The sequence below is a fragment of the Neolamprologus brichardi genome, chromosome 3 (assembly GCF_056152115.1).
Source record: "Neolamprologus brichardi isolate AB-2024 chromosome 3, ASM5615211v1, whole genome shotgun sequence".
In the NCBI taxonomy this organism is placed as follows: domain Eukaryota; kingdom Metazoa; phylum Chordata; class Actinopteri; order Cichliformes; family Cichlidae; genus Neolamprologus; species Neolamprologus brichardi.
The window spans coordinates 8996393-9016564 of record NC_142106.1 but is presented as its reverse complement, the minus strand read 5'-3'; the positions used below and the strand labels follow the sequence as shown (position 1 = coordinate 9016564).

At 40.4% G+C, this 20172-nt stretch overlaps 1 protein-coding gene across 1 annotated transcript; it reads right to left on the bottom strand.

Annotated features, from left to right (window-relative positions):
• Positions 1 to 11927: 11927 nt before the first annotated feature.
• On the bottom strand, positions 11928 to 13319 carry LOC148103386 (nuclear factor 7, ovary-like). The gene has a single exon (XM_087839133.1). It carries the CDS (start codon positions 13317 to 13319, stop codon positions 11928 to 11930), a length of 1392 nt encoding a protein of 463 aa, XP_087695259.1.
• Between the last annotated feature and the right edge of the window lie 6853 nt (positions 13320 to 20172).

Sequence of the window (20172 nt, the reverse complement as noted above, 5' to 3'; positions counted from 1 at the left end):
GTTAAGGCTGGAAAAAGCAGTGGAGATTTAAAACAGAGAGATTCAAATCTCCATGTTTGAATGAAGAGAACATACAGTTCACACCTCACCCTGGGCCCCAAAATGACTTCTGCTTTGTTTGACTGTCTGCTGTTGGTCTGTGATACTTTAATATCAGTGTATGTGAATCATCTTCAGCAGCTTTGTCTGGATATGCTGAAATTTGACGGTGATATAATCATAATTAAATCATAACGAAACCAGATATATCAGGAAGCATCAATGTTTAAAACAAGTGAGAACAAACCCTCAGAAGGAAGGCGTTTGCCGTGGGAATAAGTGCTAAGAAATTAAAATTAAATACAAATCACATTTTTATTTTCCTACTGCAGATTTGCTGCAAAATGCTTTTTTTAATTCCATGTATTGTATGTATTTTTTTGAGTTTTTTCATTTCACTTCTACAAAAGAGGCACATAAAAAACACATAAAAAGCATATTTTTTAAGACATGAAACATTTTTATAAAACCATGAAGCTGTGATTCCTTATTAAAGGACACTTTAAAAAATCCATCACACAGCAACAGACACTAAATACAAGAGGTGAACGGAGCGAAGAGGAAACAGCTGGGAGACACGGCTGACGCTGATTACACTGACGAGACAGGGAGAGCACAAAGCTGAACGCACTGACACAGACCTACAAAATAAAACAGGAAGCACACGACAGACAGAGACACAGACTCGTAAACAGACATAATGACGTCATGGACAGACAGAGGGACATACGGGCAGAGAAGAATAAGCACAGGCAACCTAAACCAAACATGAGGGCAAGATAACAAAACCTAAACCAGAAATAATCATCATCGTCATCATCATCATCATCATCAGATAACTAAAGAATCAGAATATAATTATAATCAAAACAGTATCACCAGAGAATAAGAACTAATCCATAATGCAAAAAGAAACCAAAACATAAGAAACTCAAAATGCTGGGTGAACCGACCCAGGACCGTGACACAGAGCTTCCATATGAATAACATTGTAGTCTAATTCAGATGTTGGTTGATGTTCTGATATAAGATATTCACAGCAATTCACCTTATTTTTACCAACTCAGAGACCTTTTTGTACGACCTTCTCTACTCCGTTAGTACATTTACCCCAGAAAAGGCCAAGAAAGTCATTTATATCATTTATGGAGGCTTTTGGCTCTTGTGCAGGTTGTCTTCAGACTGTTGATCATCACTGTAACACTGTAACAACAGTCTGTAACATCACTGTAAGTTTGAGTATCTTTAATCTGATATTACATAACAGATGCTGTATTTCTACATTTGAAGTGGACATTTTCTGCCAATTTCCAGCTGCATGTTTTTTTTTCTACTACAGTAGCTTTGCATGCATAAAGAGAAATGATTTGATTGATTTGAGGTGAACATAAAGAACAACTCCACACAAACAGCTGACAAACACACAGATGTGTCTCTCTCTGATATATCTTCTCATTTTCATGTGAAAAAAAAACAGTTGGCAGAACATTTTCAAAGTTTCAAGTTTTCAAACAAGTTTTTATCCAAAATGCAGCCTTTAAATGATCATGTGCAAATATCAACTACTCTTTAATAACCCAATAAATTCATGTGTCCACTGTGCAGCTGTGTTGATATAATGAGTGAATGATTTGATCTTTTCACTGCCTGCTGTGTTTCCTCGACTCCTGAGCAAAGATAAAGAGTCAGTTCAGACCTGCAGTTGGTCCTCGTGGTGTTTTGAACTTGAATTCAGCCTGATTTGTTTTTCATGTCTTCTCCTCCATCATCAGTTATCAGGAGAGCAGACAGTCAAAGTACAAGAATTCAAACAAACACAGAGATTCTACTTACAGAGCAGACACAGCACAGATGTTTCCTTCATCGTCCTTCTCACTCATTTGAGCTTTTTTTCATTTCTGTCACTGACACCAAGTAAAGCCCGCCCTCTTCCTCTGAGTCTGTTTCTTCCTCTATTTGTACAGAGTTATTGGTGGATTTCTAACCTCTTAATGATTCATGTGATAAATTTATTCCAGAATATGAACTTAGACACTCTGCAGTTCCTCTTTTGTTGCAAAACATTTAAAATTAAGTTGTTTTTTTAAGTGTAACACACAGAAACACATAAAACCTTTTGTGCTTTCAAAAGTTAAGAAACCAGCAACGTTGTTTTGACATAATTTGAGGTTAACTGAGATGATTACATGATATTTGAGTTTCTCTGTGATAATCGATAAAGCACATCCTGACATTTATGACTTCATTCACAACAAATCAATTTAAAAATATCATTTAAAACGTCGACTCTACTTCAGTCTGCTGTCAGTGTTGCAGCTTAGTTAATGAAACAAACTATAACCAGTATAACCATTTAGTGGACGTCCCCCTGGGGCAGCATGGTGATGCTGTTGTCTGACTGGAAGAAGGTGCTGGGTTTGAATCCAGCCTCCATCTTTCTGTGTGGGGTCTGCATGGTTGTTTCTGGGCACTCTGCTTCTCCCACAGCCCACAGTCAGGCAGTTACATTAACCTGTGAGTCTAAGTTGGTCGTAGATGTGAATGTTTGTGTGTCTGTGTTAGACACAAGACTGATAGGAGACGTTTATCCAGCTTGTTAACCTGTGGTAGCTGGAATATAATGAACACCATCCTCACACATGGTTTATATATGACCACTAGAGGGAGATGTTGGACTTTAAATACTAACATTGTTATTTTATTTTAATTTATTTAGGACAGTGCATGTTAATGAACATAAATGTAAATAAAATACATGAATGTAAACATACCAGATTATAGCCAAGGGCTAATTTCCATCTTTTGTCCATAAAACATAAAAAACAGACATAATAATTCATAATTCATTCATAATAAAAACTCCATCACCAAACTCACACATACACACTATTCTATTCCCAAATAAAACATTAAAACTATACAACTGATACATGATCACACACTTGATTTGTCCATAACCAGTTTTTAACCTGTGACTTCAACAAATTACTTTAGTGGTGGAGTAAGGGAGTGTAAGACTTTATATATTAAACACACTCTTAAGTTTCACTAAGTTATTGAAGTTCAGTAATTTATGTTTTTTAACACATGACAGTGGTGGTGGGAAGTCGGGTTTTTGTCAAGTAGTTTTAAAATTCTTTTATAAATGTTTTCAATAGTTTTAAGTGTTTTGTGTATTAAACTCTTGGTTTAAATATATTTGACCTTTGAGTGCTGTTTGCTTTTTATTCTTTCTGTTTGAAATGTTTTATAAGTGTAGAAAATGTGTGTCTGAGTCTGCAGAGGAGCACTGGGCCATCAACGCTCAAATATTGTACTAACATATTTTGTTGGTGGACACAGCTGAAGCTGGTCAGGAACCAGTTACGTACCCTGGCCTCTATCAGACCATGAAGAGGTCAGCACACACAGAGAACTGACTACAATCGTTCCCACACAGTAACATACAGTGTGTCAGCACTGAGATCAGCTCATCTACACCTGCAGGTGACGCTCCTCACAGCTGCTGCTCGTAGTCTTTCTCCACAGTATCACAGGAGGTCTGTTTCATCGCGGTGTCAGCTACATATCAGTCATCTCCAGCTTCTCCTCCTGCACCATCTACAGATTTAACCCCTTCAGTGTATGTTGGGAATTCCCTTTCTCTACATTTCACAGCTCTGATGTTTCGGGTCTCGGTGTGTCACTCCTCAGACGGAGGTTGTTTCATAATCTTTCTGTGGTTTTGTGAAACAATAAGGAAGAAAAACTGATTGTTTCACAGTTGTGGGTAGTTTCACATTGTGTTATCAGGCTGCTGAGGATGTTTGTCTGAGTGTTTGTGTTATCAGTCATTGCTGCTGCAGTGTGGTGCTGATGCAGGCCTCACATAGAATAGTGATCTGGAAGCTGTTAGGCTTACTTACAGCAGCAGCACCTGCATAAACTCCAGGACACATTTACTTACAGTGTTTGTTGCTATATGTAAGTCATTCACAGATACATTTTTCTAAACTTAAACTTAACCAGATTTATAATTCTGCATCCCACTTAGATGTAATGTCAGTGAAGGTTCCCTCGCACGTCTATTTTGGCATTGCACTGTCTTGAAACCTTTTTGGAGCTTTTTTTTCCGTGGTTTTCAAACCAATTTAGGAAAAAAGCAGCACTTTATGGTACATTGGCTATACTTGGATCATTTGCATCAATCAAATCCTTTTCCTCTTCACAAAAACAGATAATTACAATGGGTATGCAATTGTATTTATCTGTCTGCTGCCCGGGGCGGCAACCGCCCATGTTGCAACATGGGCGGCAACAAAAAAAAAAAAAATGCTCGTACTCTTGCTGCCCCGACATCAGCCAGCGCATATTGAGAATGGCAGAGGCACAATCAGAATCAGAATACTTTATTAATCTCTAAGGAAATTATGTGGGTTACAGTTGCTCCAAGAAGAAATGGTAAAAATAGCAACAGTAACAGACTAAACTCCAAACAATATGTTACAGATTTTAATATTAATTAGTCATTGTCAGTTGTTGATTTGTCCTGTTCTCATTGTATGACGTATTATGATGGCTGTTTGGTAGCCGTTTGCATACTATGTATACTCTCTCTCTTCATATGTGTGTGTGTACAACAGCTTTATGTTAATGTACAATCCTTAATATGTTTTGCCTGCCAAACAGGCTAGGACCGCCACTGAACACAGTCATTAAGTTGTCGTCACATTGTGAATGTTGATACATGCAGAAACACAGACAGGTGAGTGTGTCACCTGTGACAGTGATCCAGCTGTTAGTGAGGGGAGGGGCTGTGTGTCTGTGAAGGTGTGTCTCAGCTGGAGGAGCCAAAGATGACATGATGTAGTGATGGTAAATTTGATTCTTTTTACTGAATCGAGTTTTAATGAGTCACTCACCAAAGTGAATCAGGTTTTTGAGTCATTTGATTCACTGAGTCAGTTGACCGGAGAGTGCAAAAAATTTAGCACAGGAGGGAGGGGGTGAGTGAGTGAGTGAGTCGTTCGCTCGCTCTATGATTCAGCACAGGAGGGAGGGGGTGAGTAGCTCAAATGTGCTGTTAGCATGTTAGCAGAGCGATGCCACTTTGAACCGAGGAGCTATTTTCTTGATGTGAGCTTCTACTCAGGGTTTTTTCTTCCAGTTCAGAGCAGACATTTTTTTGTTAAGAAACTGGCTGTTGTTTTTTTCCCCTCAATTTTAATTATAAGCTAGATATATTTCTACTAAGCGAATTAGTTTGCTAACAGAAACAGGGATGAGTCAGTGAGTCAGTTGGGCTTGTGAATCATGATTCACGAGTCAGTAAAGTGATTCTCGAGTATTGAACGATTCGTTCACGAATCGAACATCACTAACATGATGGTGTCCACATTGTTGCAAATGAAGATCTGATCTTATATTCATTTAATATTGATTTATTTTCAGAACCAGTGTGAGTCTGTTTATATTTCCAGTGACTAACAAAGAAGCCACATGCTGATTAAACATATGTTGAAGAACTAAAAAATATTATAGACATATTAACTTTCAAATGAAATCAACAGATTTTGCTCATGTGTGTCAGCTTCACACACACTTGAAAATAAGAAAACACTTATTTTAATTTTTTTTAAAAACGGTCTAAATTCTTTCATCTTTAATAAAATCATCAGCGTTGCTGCTTTACCAGGTGTAACAATTAAGTTTAACATCCAGGCATCCATGAAAACAGAAGTTATTAAATTTAACGGAGTTAGAAGTTAACAGGAAGTTAGCTCGCCAGTTTACACCTAAACATTTCATACCATGTTCTGACTGAGAGATTTTTGAAACTAATTCAAACGTACAGCTCTGCTATCACTTCCAACATAAATGAAGACAGAAAACTAAACAGCAGTGGCGTTTGCAGGGTTACTGAAGTTGGACTACCTGGTATATAATGTTGTGCTACGTGATTGCTAGCGACACAGCTATGTTAGCATAACATTAGCACAGTGAAGCTGGAGGATGAACGCCAACTTTTTTTCCACTCGATAAAAGTTAACGAGGGATTCTGGTGGTCAGGGACAAATGCAATCGCATAGCAGGATGCTATACACGGGCCAATTTTTGGTTTTTGGCTAGATAAGTAAGATAAGTAAATGTAGTTTGTTTCCTGAGCGCAGAGCTGCTGGAGCTTGTGTTTCATTCAGAGTGACTGACCTGTGTTAAAGATGACAAACGAGATTTAAAAGGAGGTGATGGACACTGAGAAAACTAGAGTACTCGAACCACGGACCAACTTTATCAGCGGCTGATATCCGGTCACCGGCACAGCTTTAAAACCTCACTGAGTTTTAGCTCTCAGATTAAACACAGGACATAATTCACTCAGGTTTTGTCTGTTGGGTCATGTTTACTTTGCTGTTTTATTTACAATTGAGCAAATCGGTTTGGCTGAGGTTAAAGTTACGTTTCATAACTGCATAGTTTTAGTAAAGTTTAATGTCTCACTTGAGCATGTTAGGCTTAACCATTCGTTTTCTTTGTTATCTGGTGTTCATTTGTGTTAAACTTTGTTAAGCATTCATTTTGAATTAAAACTAACATTTAACATCTTTTTATACAAGGAGGAAAGAGAGGGGGGGGGGGGGGGGGGGGGCATTTCCACTGGGAGTACCCACTAAACAACGGCCACCAGGCAAAAGCAATGGTTATGACTAAATCAGTGTGAACCCCGCCCCCTGACTTGGCCACCTGATGGGTAAGGGCTGACGGATAAAATAAATTCTTGAAGACAGCCGCAGGGCCAGGACTGCCAAAATGAATTAAATAAATACATAAATAAACTTAAATAATTAAGTAAATGTGTCAATTTATTAAAATTGGAAATAATTGAATGAATAATTTATTGACATTTTAAATTAAATGAATGGGCATTTCATTAATTATTGTAATGTTTATTTAATTAATTAATTAATTCCAATTTTAATTAATTAATGTAACATTTAATTAATTATTTAATGGTGGATTAAATTAATTGATTTTGGCACTCTTGGCCCGCCACACTACGGCCCCTAGAAGACTGTGGTTACTGGTGTCTCTAGCTTCACATGTCGCAGATCAGAATCACTGCTTTGATTCCCGGTGGGTGTGCTGCTGAGTGGTGAACAACTGTTAGACACATGAACGGGTTGGTTGTGTACCGGGGGATTCTGTTTAGGACTACGCTTCCTCCTCATGTTCCCGGCTGTCAGGGACAATCTGCCAGAGGTAACGCTACCTTCGGCTGCACAGCCACAGTTTTTTGTGGAGCCAAGTGTTCAGTACAGAGCTACAAATAGGCTAGATTTATTAAAAGTGTCGTTATTGCGTAACGTTAACGTTATTTCCATATGGGTAGAACTTGACTGCATGCAGAGGTGGAACCCCTAACCCTACTCAAGTAAATTTGAATAAATGTAAGTCAATGGAAGTGTTTGGAAAAATGTGCTTCTAAAAATACTTTTATTTAGTTCATTCACTCATGAGCTGCTGTAACATGAATCAAAAGGGTGATTTGACACCTCAGCATGCAGTCACGTTCTATAGAGTTTTGCTAATGACCTAATCATTTTATTCAGGTGTGTTGCAGCAGGGACCCAAAGTATTCAGAATACGTTACTCTCATTGAGTAACGTAACGGAATACGTTACAGAATACATTTTCTGTAATGGAATACATTTTAAAAGTAACCTTCCCAACACTGATTATGGAGTTCCAAAGGGTTCAGTGCTAGGACCAATCCTGTTTACATTATACATGCTTCCCCTAGGCAGCATCATTAGAAGACATAGCATACATTTTCACTGCTATGCAGATGACACCCAGCTCTATCTGTCCATGAAGCCAGATAACACACACCAATTAGTTAAACTGCAGGAATGTCTTAAAGACATAAAGACTTTGATGGCCACTAACTTTCTGCTTCTTAATTCAGATAAAACTGAGGTCATTGTACTCGGCGCTGAAAAGCTTAGAAATATGGTATCTAACCAGATTCTTACTCTGGATGGCATTACCTTGGCCTCCAGTAACACTGTGAGGAACCTTGGAGTCATTTTTGACCAGGATATGTCCTTCAACGCACATATTAAACAAATATGTAAGACTGCGTTCTTCCATTTGTGCAACATCTCTAAAATTAGAAATATCCTGTCTCAGAGTGACGCTGAAAAATTAGTTCATGCATTTATTACTTTCAGGCTGGACTACTGCAATTCATTATTATCAGGATGTCCAAAAAACTCACTGAAAAGCCTTCAGTTAATCCAAAATGCTGCAGCAAGAGTCCTGACAGGGACTAGAAAGAGAGAGCAGATTTCTCCTGTTTTGGCTTCCCTTCATTGGCTTCCTGTTAAATCCAGAATTGAATTCAAAATCCTGCTCCTCACATACAAGGTCTTAAATAATCAGGCCCCATCTTATCTTAATGACCTTGTAGTACCATATCACCCTATTAGAGCACTTTGCTCCCGCTCTGCAGGCCTACTTGTTGTTCCTAGAGTAGAGAACCAGCTTCCAGTTTGGATTCAGGAGACAGACACTATCTCTACTTTTAAGATTAGGCTTCAAACTTTCCTTTTTGCTAAAGCATATAGTTAGGGCTGGACCAGGTGACCCTGAATCCTCCCTTAGTTATGCTGCAAGAGATGTAGGCTGCCGGGGGATTCCCATGATGCATTGAGTTTTTCCTTTCCAGTCACCTTTCTCGCTCACTATGTATTAATAGACCTCTCTGCATTGACTCATATCTGTTATTAACCTCTGTCTCTCTTTCACAGCATGTCTTTTATCCTGTCTTCCTTCTCTCACCCCAACCAATCACAGCAGATGGCCGCCCCTCCCTGAGCCTGGTTCTGCCGGAGGTTTCTTCCTGTTAAAAGGGAGTTTTTCCTTCCCACTGTCACCAAAGTGCTGCTCATAGGGGGTCATATGATTGTTGGGCTTTTCTCTGTATCTATGAAGCACCTTGAGGCGACTTTTGTTGTGATTTGGCGCTATATAAATAAAATTGAATTGAAATTGAATTGAATATAGAAACAAACAGTACACAAGACACAGAACAGAAACATACACAATTCTTACATATTTACATGAAGGACAATGGTTACCAAAAACTGAGTACCATACTGTTGTTAAATTAAATTAAATTAAATACAGATAAGAGGCAACCCTGGTTATAGTGTGAATCGGTTGATAAAATAGTGCAAGAAACAGCGCTGATGTACACATTTGTGTTTGTTGGGAGCAGTTCTGATTGTACAGTCTGACAGCTGCAGGGAGGAAGGACCTGCAGAAACGCTCCTTCATGCATCGAGGATGCAGCAGTCTGTCACTGAAGGAGCTCTGCAGTTCAGCAACATCTACATGCATGGGGTGGGAGACTCTGTCCATCAGAGATGTTATTTTGGCCAGAGTCCTTCTGTCTCCCACCACCTGCACTGGGTCCAGGGTGCATCCCAGAACAGAGCTGGCCTTCCTGATGAGTTTATCCAACCTCTTCCTCTCAGCTGCTGATAAACTGCTGCTCCAACATACAACACTGTAAAAAATGACAGATGCCACCACAGAGTCATAGAAGGTCTTTAAAAGCGCTCCCTGGACTCCAAATGACCTCAGCCGCCTCAGCAGGTAGAGTCTGCTCTGACCCTTCATGTAAAGAGCTTCATCCCTGTACTTATACTTTTGTGTTGCTCTCTCATCACATTTTCATTATTCTCATCACTGCTTAAAACAACACACATCTCTCTCTCTGTTTTTTTTAACTGTCCTTTCTCCAAAACAGAAAGTAGCATTACAGCTGTTTCAGGCTGAGAAACACCAAACACTCTTCGTATTATCATTCATATGTCATCCACACAACTATTTTATTTCTTTTTGTCCACTGGGCAGGTGACCTGCAGAATCATGTCTGCCCCAGCTGGATACCTTTTCACACACACCGTGACCTCAGACACGCTCACAATCACTTCTGCTTAGAGCACAATTTCACTTCATTCGTCAGACTTCTTTTAAGTTTGCAGCAGGCAACGTGACTGAGTATTGTGTCAAGATAAGTAGGAAGACCACGCTATAATGGACAGTTTAAGGAAAAGGTCAACTTTACAAGGAATCTTTTTGTTTTGTGTTTTGACAGAAAGATGAGATGTTTGATGTCTTTGAAGTCTGAGCTCTGGGCTTGAGTCACAATATGGTTTGGTTAGCTTAGCTTAGCATGATGGCTGTAAACAGGGGGAGCAGCTAGCTTGTCTCTGTCCACAGTCAAAGATAAAGAGCAGCTGTACCTGGGCCTCCTTGTTCTGATGGTTGTTTGTCCATAACGGACGTCTTCAGTTCTCACTGCTGAGTAGACCACAGCTGAATCAGTCTCTGTGCAATAAACACATTAAAATTACTGCAACAGTGCTGTGATATTATTACACTACAGCGATGGAGACATTTCATTCTGTTCTTTTAAGCTTATTAAAAGCATTAAATGGTGTCTTTTTATAAATTTATAAATAGCAGCAACTTTTCACAGTTTTTATTTTTAATCTTAACACCTCTGCAAAACAGTGAGAACAAAGAAATCAGGAAGTTTCTGAGAAAAAGAAGAAGGACGACCACAGAGCTGCAGACTGATGCACTTTTACCACAGAGCATGAAGGAAACATGCAGGACCAGTGTTATCAGCCAAACCCAAACACACTGCAGCAAGAAGCTCCATCAAGTCACTGATGGATATAAAGGACGTTTTATCTGTTCAGTCTCTTCATATGTCTCATGTTCACATGTTCCATATCTTAACTGTGTGTACCGACAAACACGCATGTGTGGGCCTCGTCTGAGCCCTGACATTTATGGCTCAGTCACAGCACTGCTGAATGTGATGTCATCCAACAACAAATACCTGCTGTAGAGCTGCAACAAAGTCCTTCTAGAAGCAAATCCACCCACTCTGTCTACGTGGCTGTGGACACAATTTAAACACTGAGGCTTCAAAATGCAGCATCTACAACACTCACTCTGCCTCCATCCAGCCTTTATTTAGATTTGATGCATCAGTCTCCATGGTGATGAGTACAATTGGCAGCTGAAACTGTTGTGAACTTCTCCATGAGTCATATTTCCTGTTTCAGAGCTGCTGATTGGCTCTTTGGGCCCTTTACCTTCAGGAGTCATGGACGAAGCACTGAAGTCGTTCACAGAGAGAAGTGTGAACTGATCAAGCAACGAAACTGAAACATTTCAAACGGAAGAAACTGAACTGTTTCCTAATTCCTGTGACTCTGACCTTTGACCTGTGTGTTTATTATCTTTATTATTTTTTAAATCTTTGATGTTTGATGTTTCCCTTTGAATCCCCCTGAAGATCCTGACAGTGAAGCACGTACATAATACTCCAGCCTTTCAACTCTGAGCTTATTTAGTTCTATTAATACACTGAAATCTCATTTGTGTCATGAAGAAAGTCTTTAATCAAACAGAATTCAAAGATCAGAAACATTTCATATATGGAGTTAAACATGAATCATTGTTTCAACAATAGATTTATTGTTGTCATAAACAGACAAGAAGACAACAACAAACTGCTCCTCCCATTCAACACATGTCAGTCCATATCCCAGCAAACGAAATCATCTCCATTTACACATCAAATAGAAACATGAATCACTTGTAATGATTAGAAACTTGATAGAATTTCAAATCTAGTTTGGGGAGTCATTCAGTGAGAAACAGTGAAATGATTTTCCATGTGAAAAGGTGGACAGCAGAAACAGAAAGAAACAGTGAGAACTAAAAGAGAAACAAAGAGCTTTGGAACAACGAGGCAGCAGGAGGACAGCTGCAGTTTAACAGCTTCAATTCACTGACAGGAAACAACATTAGAAATATCATCATCCTCAACTCATCTGCTGCACTGACACTGACACCTTCAACGGACACACCTTCACTTTACCAACAACAGTCTGAATATATGGAAACATCCTGTGAGTGAAAGTGTGTGTGAAGGTGTGTATGTGTGTGTTAGTATCAGGATCAGAGAACGACAGCTTTCCTCTGTTCCAGTCCAGATTCACTCTGATCCTCTGGAACTTCTTCTGGACTGAGAGAGCAGTGACAGGATCTGATGGTGAGTATGCTGAGTATTTACCTCTATTGAGCCATATTGTCCATAATCCAGACTTTATGAATCCCTTCCTCTGCACAGACTCTGCTAACACACCCAGTGTCCACCATGTACTGTCTCCAACATCAACATCCCAGCTGTGAGTCCCTGAGTTAAAGCCCTCAGAGCCCAGGACAGAAAAGTGAAAATCAATCCTCTCTGGATTATCAGGAAGCTGCTGCCTCTCTCCTCCTCGTCTCACACTGGTCAGATCTTCAGACAGGATGAGTTGTGGATGAGCAGTGTTTGGGTCCAGAATGAGAGGAGTGTAGGAGACCATGTCCTTCATGTTGTTCCAGATGTTGAAGGTCAGGTTGCCCAGGTGTTTGGCCTGGTCTATCAGAGCTCCTGAGGGCAGCTGTGGATCATCCAGCAGGGGGCAGCGCTGGACTCTTTCCACTGCAGCCTTGTAGTTGTGCAGGAATGAGACGTCTTCAGCTCTCAGCTCCTCCTCTGTGGCTCTGACTGTGTCTGAAAGAGCTGCTATCTCTCTGCTCAGAGCCTCCATCTTCTCCTTCATCATTCCACTCTTCTGCTCCTCTTCCTCCCTCAGTGCAGCCAGCCTGGCCTCCTCTTCCTCTGCTAGAAACTGCTGAAGCTTCTTAAACTGCTCCTTAATCTGCCTCTCTGTGTGTCGGGCCTGGACCTTAATGTGTTCTGCTGTTTGATCAAACTTCACTTGAACTTCTTCACAAACCTTTAACTTCTTCTTTAAGGGCTCCAGAGTTTCCTGAAGTTCCTTCTTGTGTTGTTGTGCAGCTTCATCGATGGGTCTGAATCTGTGATTGGTGTGTTTTTCTGAGTCTCTGCAGATGTGACACACTGGCTGCTGATGGTCCAGACAGAAGAGTTTGAGTTTCTCAGAGTGCAGACTGCAGAGAGCCTCTGAAGCCCTCTGATCTCTCTCCTGTAAGAACGACTCACACAGGTTCTTCAAAGCCAGATTTAAAGGTGGATCATAAAGTGATAATTTCTTACAAACTGGACACTCGTGTGTTGGTCTCTCTCTCCACCATCTCTTCAGACAGTCTTTACAGAAGCTGTGGCTACATGACAGAAGAACAGGATCTCTGAAGACCTCCTGACAGACCGGACAGCAGAGATCCTCCTCTGATCTGGAAGCCATTGAGTCTGTGAGTGAAGCTGAAAACAGCAGACAGGAAGTACAGTCAGTCCTGGCTCCCCTCCCTCCTCTACCACCTTCACTGAAACTTCCTTTGAGTCGTGTTTTTGCTCAAACTCACCTTCAGTGTGTGGAGCGTCAGCAGCTTGAAGCAGCAGTGTTGGAGTTTTCCACTTTTCTCTCCTGTAGCTGGACTCACTCAGAGGAAGCTGCTAGTTTGGTCTGAGCTCAGTCTGATCGTCTGTGCGTCTCTCTTTACTGAGGACGAAGAACTTCCTGTTTCCTGGTTTGTCACATTTGAGTGACGTGAGGGGAGGAGACAAATGTTGCTGTTTGACTTTTAACTAAGGTGTGTTTCAATCCTGCCTGCAGCTCAAAAGCTGTCAAACAGGTTTTGTGTCTTTTCACCTCCACAGGTCACAACATGAAACCTGTTGTGAAGTTTATAAAATAAAGTGTCACTCGGTGGTGCAGCTGTTTGTCAGCTTCTATTTCAGACTTTGTTCTGGTTCTTGTTCAGGTTCCCAGCAGTGGGAGTGTAATGCAGTCACACACACACAGGTGGTGTTCAGGTGGATTCACTTAGTTACAGACAGTGGTGTTATTTCCTGTAACTAAGGGTGTGTTTCACTCCAAAGTTCAGACATTAACCTGCCAGAAGTTGTAAAAGTTACTAATAAAGAGCTTTTCTCTCATTTCACATGCAGGTCAGAGCATGAAAGCTGTGATGCAGCAGTTTGAGAGAAATTGCTGCTGATATAAAATATTTTTTGTGGTTTTACAAAATATATAAAAGAGCAGAAAGAAAAGAAATAAGTGTAAAGAGTGCAGCAAAATGCATGTTTTAGTGTGAGTTGGTTCATGTGATCTGGTTGTGTAAAAGTCACTGCATGACACTGAGTGTTACTTTTGTGTTACTGACACTCATCTCTGACATCTCTTTCTCTTACTTTCTTTTTTCTTTTATTTAGTAAAAAATCTTTCAAAGAAATAATGAATTCTCCACACGTGTTTGAAGGTTGCTGATACGTTCATCTAGCACAGACCTATTGCTGGAACGCCAAGACAATTCTACTACAATGGCAAAAACAAGACGCAAGTCACCAGAGCTCTTTGTGTTGCTCGTGCATGAGGGAGAGAACTGTGACGAGCATCGTTCCCTCCAAGTAAGCAAATGAATGTTAATAGTCAAACATAGAAATTAACATTTGCAAAATCATTCCAGCTTTGTGGTGCATCTCCTCCAGGTGTGTAAATCACACATGCAGAGTGGTTTGAGTTCCTCAGAGCTTCATAAATGTCTCTTCCAGTTGTTTCTATCACTGTCCATATGACCAGAGTCCAAATGTATGCAGACATGGGTATAACAAACATACCAGTTAGTTTTGCTGTTTGTCAATGTGGCTTTCAGTTATCTTCAAGGCTGCAGGCCTTTGTCAGCACTCCTGTTTTATGGCCTCTATCAACCCTCATCACCTCATTTCATGCATTCTTCCTGTGGGGGGATACTTATGACTCCTCTATTGTCCTTTCGTCTCTGCAGAAAACCTTTTTTGGAAAGGGTATTGGATTCAATTATTTTACTGCTGTTATAACCCCACCTGTTGAGTCACTTCAGCAGTCTTGTTCATGATGCAAATGACAACAACAATGACACAAAGGAAGACCCTCTTCAGAGTGTCAAAGTATGCATAGCACAGTGACACAGCATTAGGTGATGTTCATAGGAAATTGCTGTCAGTCATTCCCCGTCACCACCATAGCTTCTGGTTTCTGTTCACAGAATAATTCAATTTTCAATTTCAATTCAATTTTATTTATATAGCGCCAAATCACAACAAATGTCGCCTCAAGGCGCTTCATAGATACAGAGAAAAGCCCAACAATCATATGACCCCCTATGAGCAAGCACTTTGGCGACAGTGGGAAGGAAAAACTCCCTTTTAACAGGACAAAACCTCCGGCAGAACCAGGCTCAGGGAGGGGCGGCCATCTGCTGCGACCGGTTGGGGTGAGAGAAGGAAGACAGGATAAAGACATGCTGTGGAAGAGAGACAGAGATTAATAACAGATACGATTCAATGCAGAGAGGTCTGTTAATACATAGTGAGTGAGAAAGGTGACTGGAAAGGAAAAACTCAATGCATCATGGGAATCCCCCGGCAGCCTACATCTATTGCAGCATAACTAAGGGAGGATTCAGGGTCACCTGGTCCAGCCCTAACTATATGCTTTAGCAAAAAGGAAAGTTTTAAGCCTAATCTTAAAAGTAGAGATAGTGTCTGTCTCCCGAATCCAAACTGGAAGCTGGTTCCACAGAAGAGGGGCCTGAAAACTGAAGGCTCTGCCTCCCATTCTACTTTTAAATACTCTAGGAACAACAAGTAGGCCTGCAGAGCGAGAGCGAAGTGCTCTAATAGGGTGATATGGTACTACAAGGTCATTAAGATAAGATGGGGCCTGATTATTTAAGACCTTGTATGTGAGGAGCAGGATTTTGAATTCAATTCTGGATTTAACAGGAAGCCAATGAAGGGAAGCCAAAACAGGAGAAATATGCTCTCTCTTTCTAGTCCCTGTCAGTACTCTTGCTGCAGCATTTTGGATTAACTGAAGGCTTTTCAGTGAGTTTTTTGGACATCCTGATAATAATGAATTGCTGTAGTCCAGCCTGGAAGTAATAAATGCATGAACTAGTTTTTCAGCGTCACTCTGAGACAGGATATTTCTAATTTTAGAGATGTTGCGCAAATGGAAGAACGCAGTCTTACATATTTGTTTAATATGTGCGTTGAAGGACATATCCTGGTCAAGAATGACTCCAAGGTTCCTCACAGTGTTACTGGAGGCCAAGGTAATGCCATCCAGAGTAAGAATCTGGTTAGATACCATATTTCTAAGCTTTTCAGCGCCGAGTACAATGACCTCAGTTTTATCTGAGTTAAGAAGCAGAAAGTTAGTGGCCATCCAAGTCTTTATGTCTTTAAGACATTCCTGCAGTTTAACTAATTGGTGTGTGTTATCTGGCTTCATGGACAGATAGAGCTGGGTGTCATCTGCATAGCAGTGAAAATGTATGCTATGTCTTCTAATGATGCTGCCTAGGGGAAGCATGTATAATGTAAACAGAATTGGTCCTAGCACTGAACCCTGTGGAACTCCATAATTAACCTCAGTGTGTGAAGAGGACTCTCCATTTACATGCACAAATTGGAGTCTATTAGATAGATATGATACAAACCACTGCAGTGCAATACCTGTAATACCTACAGCATGTTCTAATCGCTCTAATAGAATAATGATGCCATCCTTGAACTTCCTCTCTGCACTGTCGATTGGAGCTTGGAACGCTCCCCTCATCCTTCAGATCTCCATCTGTTGTCCACAATCTCCTCGTGATTACCTCTGGAAAGCCCCGTGGCACAGCTCTCCATCCAATGCAGCTTTATGGTCATTGCTGTGGTTCCAGAATCTTCTCATGATGACCAGTAGGTCCCCAAACAGCATGACCTTTGACCTCAACCCCTGCCTGTGCTGTCAGCTATGGTCCCTACTTCTCGCTGGGTCTCTGAAGATTTCTCAGGAGATTCCACCCTTGGGATCATTTCTTCCAGCAATGCTCTGCTGCACCTGTATCTCCTTACTAGAGGAAAAACTTCTATGTGGAAAACATGTCAACCATCATCAAACCAAATTTTCCTTTCAGTTCAGTGAACTTCACTTATCAAAAAAATATAATTATTTATTATTTATTAATTTTATTATTTGTTTATCACGTTTTCACTTTCACTTATAGGCCATCAACGTGTTTCTTACTCCTTGTCGTCCCCATCAGTGACGAGGCCGACTATTGCAGAGTCATCAGAGGACTACTGCAGGAAGCACTGGGTGGAGTTTGCAGTGTAGATGGTGAAGAGGAACGGAGCCAGAGCCGTTCCCTGTGGGGCCCCCGTACTGCAGACGACCCTGTCCGCCATACATCCCTAAGTTCTCACATACTGTGGTCGGTCGGTGAGGTGGTCCAGAATCAAGGTAGTGCGTTGATGGTCCACTCCTGAGTTCTCCTGCTTGTCCTTCAGGACTGTGGGAAGATTGGTGTTAAAGGCACTGGAGAAATCAAAGACCATGATTCTCACAGTGCTCCCAGCGGTCTCCAGGTGAGAGAGGGAACGATGTAGGAGGTGAATGATGGCATCATCCAGTCCAGTGCCAAGTAAAGCCGTCTTCCTCTGAGCACCAGCTTTTCTATTGGTTCAAACACAGAGGTGGAGGGCTACGTTTTTTCTTTGTGAAAAGACAACTTAAAAAAAAAACATTCAAACATGAAGCTTTTATCTAGAAAAGCTAAAAAATGTATCATTGAGTAGTTTTTCAACATAATTTGAGTTTTTGTGGTAAATATTTATATGTACTTATATGCCACAATTTTACTCTCTTAAGTGCTTTCTGTCTAACATCCAAACTGATGGATGCATCAGACAAAAACTTAGGTTTTGTATGTTGTCCAAGGATATTTGGCATGCAGACTGGAGCATCAAGGGATCCGTTCACAAGCTTTATAATTAGTGGATGATCTGCTCTACCTCCTGAGATGAAGCCACTCCAGGAATGCCAACAATTATCCATCTGTTTAATGGAGACATCAATTGTCCCCTTGTGTCAACATCTTGTAGTTTGGTTAATGAATAAATGTATTTCCTCCCACATGGTTTATTTATGGCCACTAGAGGGAGATGTTGGACTTAAAAGACTAACATGGATATAAACAGGTCATCAACATTTCTTTAATATTTGGTCAATAATAAAATGACAGTAATGTGATTACAGTAACAGTAATGTGATTACAGTAACAGTAATGTAAAAAAAAAAATCACCACCATCTGAACACTTATTTATTCGATGGACTTTATTGTTACCAAACAGAACTGTTCTGGACTCAAACGTCCAAGTTAACCAACCACCAACATGTACAGATAAAGAGCAACAATCATAAGTTCATCTACTGCACTGATTCTTTTATGTGCAGCAGGTTTTAAGCATGACAGAGATTCTCTGCTACGAGCGAGTTGTTAAGCCGTACACTAGACAACACTAAGCACTAAACAAAGCTCCAACTGTGGGTTTTAATCAGTGTTGGTCAAGTTACTTGAAAAAAGTAATCAGTAACTAATTACTGATTACTTCCCCCAAAAAATAATCCAGTTTCTTTACTGAATACTTATTTTCAAAAGTAATTAATTACTTACTTAGTTAATTAGTTACTTTTTAAAAACAGGATTTACAACCTGAATAGGTGATAAATTGATAGATCTTTCAGCCCAATTCTACTTTTTCTGCATAATCCATCATACAAAATGTAATCAAATGGAAAAGTCTCTTTTTAAAACTTGTTTTATTAGTTTTAATCTTTTAACTTTATGCATCAAGCAAAAATGTAATTATATGCAACATTCTCTGACTGGAAGAAATTTGTTTAATATTTAAACCTATTTTCTGCACATTCCAGCACATAAAATAATGTTTTTTTGTGTTTACACTCAGTCTTTCAAATAGATGCAAGTAAAACACAGCAGAAAATAAATAAAGTCAAAGACTAGCGGTCCTGTTGCTCTATTTTCACCTGTAAAGCAGGAGTGGGGTAGGCTGAGGTTTACCCTGGTGCAGGTGTGCAGCGGTCAGTGGAAGAAGCCGTGAGTTTCTCTGTGAGTTTCCCATTACGTCGTAGCTACTCGGTGCTTGTTTGGAAGTTTAGGGGTTTTTTGGCTGTAAAAAGAAGTTTTCTTCCCACGCACAACGGACACTAATGTTTTTGTCACTTTTTATGGAATCAAACTCAAAGTAAGGTCAGTACTTCCACGCTTTAAACGCTGCACGCTCATACTCTCTCCGCACTCGATATATGATCCATTGTTGATCTGCACACAGCTGTTGTCACGAACGTCGCACTCGCTTACGTCACTGTCATGAGACATTCTCGCAAAAAAAAAAAAATCACGGTTTTAGTAACGCAGTAACGCAGCGTTCCTACGGGAAAGTAACGGTAATCTAATTACCGTTTTTGCAATAGTAATCCACTGGCACTTTACTTGTTACTTGAAAAAAGTAATCGGATTACAGTAACGCGTTACTGCCCATCTCTGGTTTTAATGTTATGGACATGTGCATATGTTATTTGGAGAATGTATAAATGTTGCTGTACTTTATTCTAATCTGCTGTCAAGTCTCATACACACAAAAATTGCAGTTACTAGAACACAGAACAGACACCAGGTAAAGCTGTTCGATCAATAAAACTAATTTCACCTGAGACAAACTGAAGTGATTTACACATCTCTGTTATCAGGCTGTGGGACATAAAGTTTAATGTTTAAAGGGGTCCAGTGTAAAGATCCACAGCTCTAATGTGCAGCCGTCACCTTAGAAATAAACAGCAGCACAGAGAGTGTGCTAAGTGGTTAAAATATTTCTCATCACCATCTGATAATGTCACGGCGAGTAGAGTGAGCCGTGTGGAAATAATACAGGAGGATCCAAACGCAGGCACTTGTAAAGGTGTGAAGGTGGTTTATTAAATATGAAATAAATATAGACAAACAGCAAATGGAGCATGAACTAAACTAGACTGGAAACAACTAAACTACAGAGCACGAACCTGAATGAGGACAACGGCCAGCAGGGAGAACACACAGGTGAGACATAGTGGATACACAGACGGACCAGCAACTACAAGACAGAAGACGCGACTTAAATGCACACAGAGAAACAGGGAGATTACACACAGGTGGGGAACACAGCTGGGAGTAATCAACGAGACGAGAGGTAAAACTGAACACTCACATGAGACGCAGACCTTCAC

What these genes read in the sequence shown, in the direction of transcription:
- LOC148103386 (XM_087839133.1), bottom strand. Translation starts at nt 13,319, where the DNA reads ATGGCTTCCAGATCAGAGGAGGATCTCTGCTGTCCGGTCTGTCAGGAG.